At 40.7% G+C, this 3,246-nt stretch overlaps 1 protein-coding gene across 1 annotated transcript; it reads left to right on the top strand.

Moving 5' to 3' along the window:
* The first annotated feature begins 448 nt into the window (after positions 1 to 448).
* On the top strand, positions 449 to 2,842 carry LOC135876715 (gallinacin-10-like). Its single transcript, XM_065402011.1, has 2 exons — positions 449 to 506; positions 2,700 to 2,842. Exons 1-2 carry the CDS (start codon positions 449 to 451, stop codon positions 2,840 to 2,842), a joined length of 201 nt encoding a protein of 66 aa, XP_065258083.1.
* The last annotated feature ends 404 nt before the right edge of the window (positions 2,843 to 3,246 follow it).

The raw sequence follows: 3,246 nt of genomic DNA on the forward strand, positions 1-3,246 counted from the left end.
GAAATTGTTTCAAATTGATCAATTGTTCCAGCTGACCTGAATCTGCATTTTTGGAGGAAAAATGATTTTGCACAAACATTTTGCCCAGCTTGATGGTTTAATGGGATTAGAGCCACAGAAGCCATGAGAACACACAGAACTCAGTGTGACTTGGACATTATTCAAGTTATATAACATATAGACAAGGCTAATGGAAATTCACACTTCAGGTTGCAACATTTTGGTCACATACTTCAGTGAAATCTGCAATAACAGAGGTAATCAACCAGCTCCGCAAAAGATTAGGCATAGTTATTTATTGACAAGGCACCCACGCATCAACATTTCCTAATCCCCAGAGCCCTATAAAGACAGGGACTACATTATCTTCCTCTAACAAACTTCAGTCTCAACTGGTCTTTGAGTCTCTTCTCTCTAGTGAAACTAAGCTCCCAGCCAATCTTCAGACATGAGGATCCTTTACCTGCTCTTTGCTGTTCTCGTCTTCCTCTTCCAGGCTACTCCAGGTGAGATGTACAATACATGATAAGGAGGATGAAAAGGGATATAAATGTGGATGGGAAAGATAAAGTAAGGAACTAATGACAGACTAAAACCTGATCCTCACACCAAATTCAGGGTTAGTGCAATATTGAGGACAGTATATTTAATAGCTTTAGATTTCATTAGAAGACATCTGCACCCAGTTCACCGAAAGCTTCTTTGGAAAGAAGCCCAACTCAGCAGAGATAAACTCTGGCTATAATTTACAATAGATATTTTAATTATGTTTGGCAGCCTAAAACGGACAGTGGCTGTCTTTTTGGAGGTACTACATGAATCCCTAGAGTAACTACATGAGGAGCAGATATACCCTGCAGTCTAGCAAGCAAAGACAAACCCAAGATCCAAAGGCCGGAAGCTGAATCTTGGCAATTTCAGACTGGAAATAAGGCACATGTTTTAAAAGTGACGGTAACTAAATACTGGGACAGATTATCAGTGGATGTGATGGATTTTCCATCACTTGAAATTTTTAAAGCAAGAAGGTATCAGTTAGAGCTAGTCAAGAAATTTTCAACAAAACCTTTCTCTTTTTGAAAATGCTAATTCATCAAAACCAAATCTATTTGCAGGGAAACATTTTGAACAACATTTGACAAATTTCCCATTTAGACAAAAAAAGGGGTGGCGGGGGAAAGCGGTTTGAAATTGTCAAAACAGGAATTTTGACAGTTTCTAAAAGAAAAAAGTTCATTTTCAGGGTTCAAATGAATTTTTGTTTCAAAATTAATAGTTTAAAAAAAATAGTAAAAGATCAAAATTGCAATGAAACGTTCCAAAATTATCAAAATGAGATGTTTCAATTGACCTGATCTGACTTTTTGTTTTCCTTTTAGCTTTTCAATTCATGAAAAGTTTTAAGATTTTGACTTTTCATCCTGATTTCAAACAGGAAATTTATTTCAAACTCTTGAAAATTCTCACAGGATGGGAAAACTGTTCCCTGCCCAGCTGTAGCATTAATTAGATTGAGGTAACTTGATCTAATATCACATCTTTAAATCTTAGTCTACACAAGGCTTTCATGGTGCATAGCAAAGGAAATCCCTGAAAGAGCATGAGCACCATCCTTCTTATTCTGGAGTATTTATAGCTAGCTGTATATTTGCATCTAAAACTAACCTGGTACCCATGGGTATAACTCCTGACTCACTCTATTGAGTTGCCATTCAGGATATACTGTACAGCAATTGTTATCGTACTGGACAATCAGTATTCGGGCTGATGCCAGTAATGCCATTATTGGAAGCTGGTACTTGGGGGAAAGAATATAAAACCACAGCAGCATTCACGGCACAAAGTCAGTGGTGTAGATCCAATCCCCTTTCCTTGTCTAGAAGCAGGCTCACAGTGCATAGGTTGTCAGTCGTAGGGACTGAACGTGGTGCCTCTGGATTTTAACAGCTGAGATTCTGCTGCCAGAGCTAAAAGAGCATCATTTGTTAGCCAAGGGTGTAACAAGCTCATTGATATTGATGAGAGCAATACTGTTGCCACCTCTGAGGTCCAAAAACACCAGGACATCTGGGATGACCCTGAGCCCATAACACTGGCCAGCTGTCGGTGTGTACTGAACACCCTGACAGATTTCCTGAGACAGCTACCTCAGAAAAGGGATGATCCTGGGCAAACCTGGACCTGTGGCAACCCTAGAGAGCAAATTCTTGGGCACTTTTGCCTAAATAATGACTGCAAGCTTGGGCCCAAGTGAGGTCAGGGTGCTGTAGTGCCCAAAATGTGTGCTCCATCCCCTGCTAGTGATTGATCCAGCTTACTTGTGCTTTCTTACTTACAGTATATTTAATAGCTTTAGATTTCATTAGAAGACGTCCCCAGAACACTACACTGAGTGGGTTACGCTGGAACAAAGGACCCGTCCATATTTACAACTACAGTCAACAGCTCATTAGCCTGCAGGCTTTTTGTCTGTTCTAATCAGGCAGAATGTGCACACAGCTCTCATGGTTCCTTAGAAAACAGAACGCCGCAGTGCAGTTTTGTAGCGAACAAAATAAATTCAATGGAAACACTGGATTTGTCGAGGAGTACCTGTGCTAATCCCTCTGTGAATGGGCTCTACTGCTGAAATAACTCCCTATATTTTCCCTATGTTTATGACTGAAAACTGAGAAGCTAACAGACTCTTCTTCACTCAGGTGTTGCCGATGTGGGTCCTCCTCCTGCTGACACTCTGGCGTGTAAAGCCCAAGGAGGTTTCTGCCGGTTGCTGAACTGTCCCCCAGTCTTTTCTGTCTCAGGAACTTGCCATGGTGGACAGCTGCAATGCTGTACAAGGTAAAAGGCCGGCTGAGCTGTGGAAAGCCACTAGAGGGCATAGCAGCCTTCCAGAAATAGCTGTCACTCTGCCATCAAAATAACACCTCCTTAATTAGGAGGTGAACCTGGTATGCAGGGAGGCTGTGCGGAGAGGGAGGATGACTGTGTGTGTAGGATGGGTTTATGTTTAAGGAGTGAGTGTGTAATTGTGTTTCATCACTGGATGAATTTTTTCATTCATAATTTGAATTTCGGTAAGAAAAGAGGTTGACATTTTCGACAATGGTTGTGTAAATTTCTACTCTTTTTTTCACATGCTGTTCAAAATGTTTTCCAAAAAAAAAAGGAGCAATGTCCACAAAACATTTGCATTTTCCTCCCCGATTTTTTGTTTGTTTGCTTTGACCTGGTCTATTAAGGAGTATG

This window comes from Emys orbicularis, chromosome 3, assembly GCF_028017835.1.
Source record: "Emys orbicularis isolate rEmyOrb1 chromosome 3, rEmyOrb1.hap1, whole genome shotgun sequence".
NCBI lineage: Eukaryota > Metazoa > Chordata > Testudines > Emydidae > Emys > Emys orbicularis.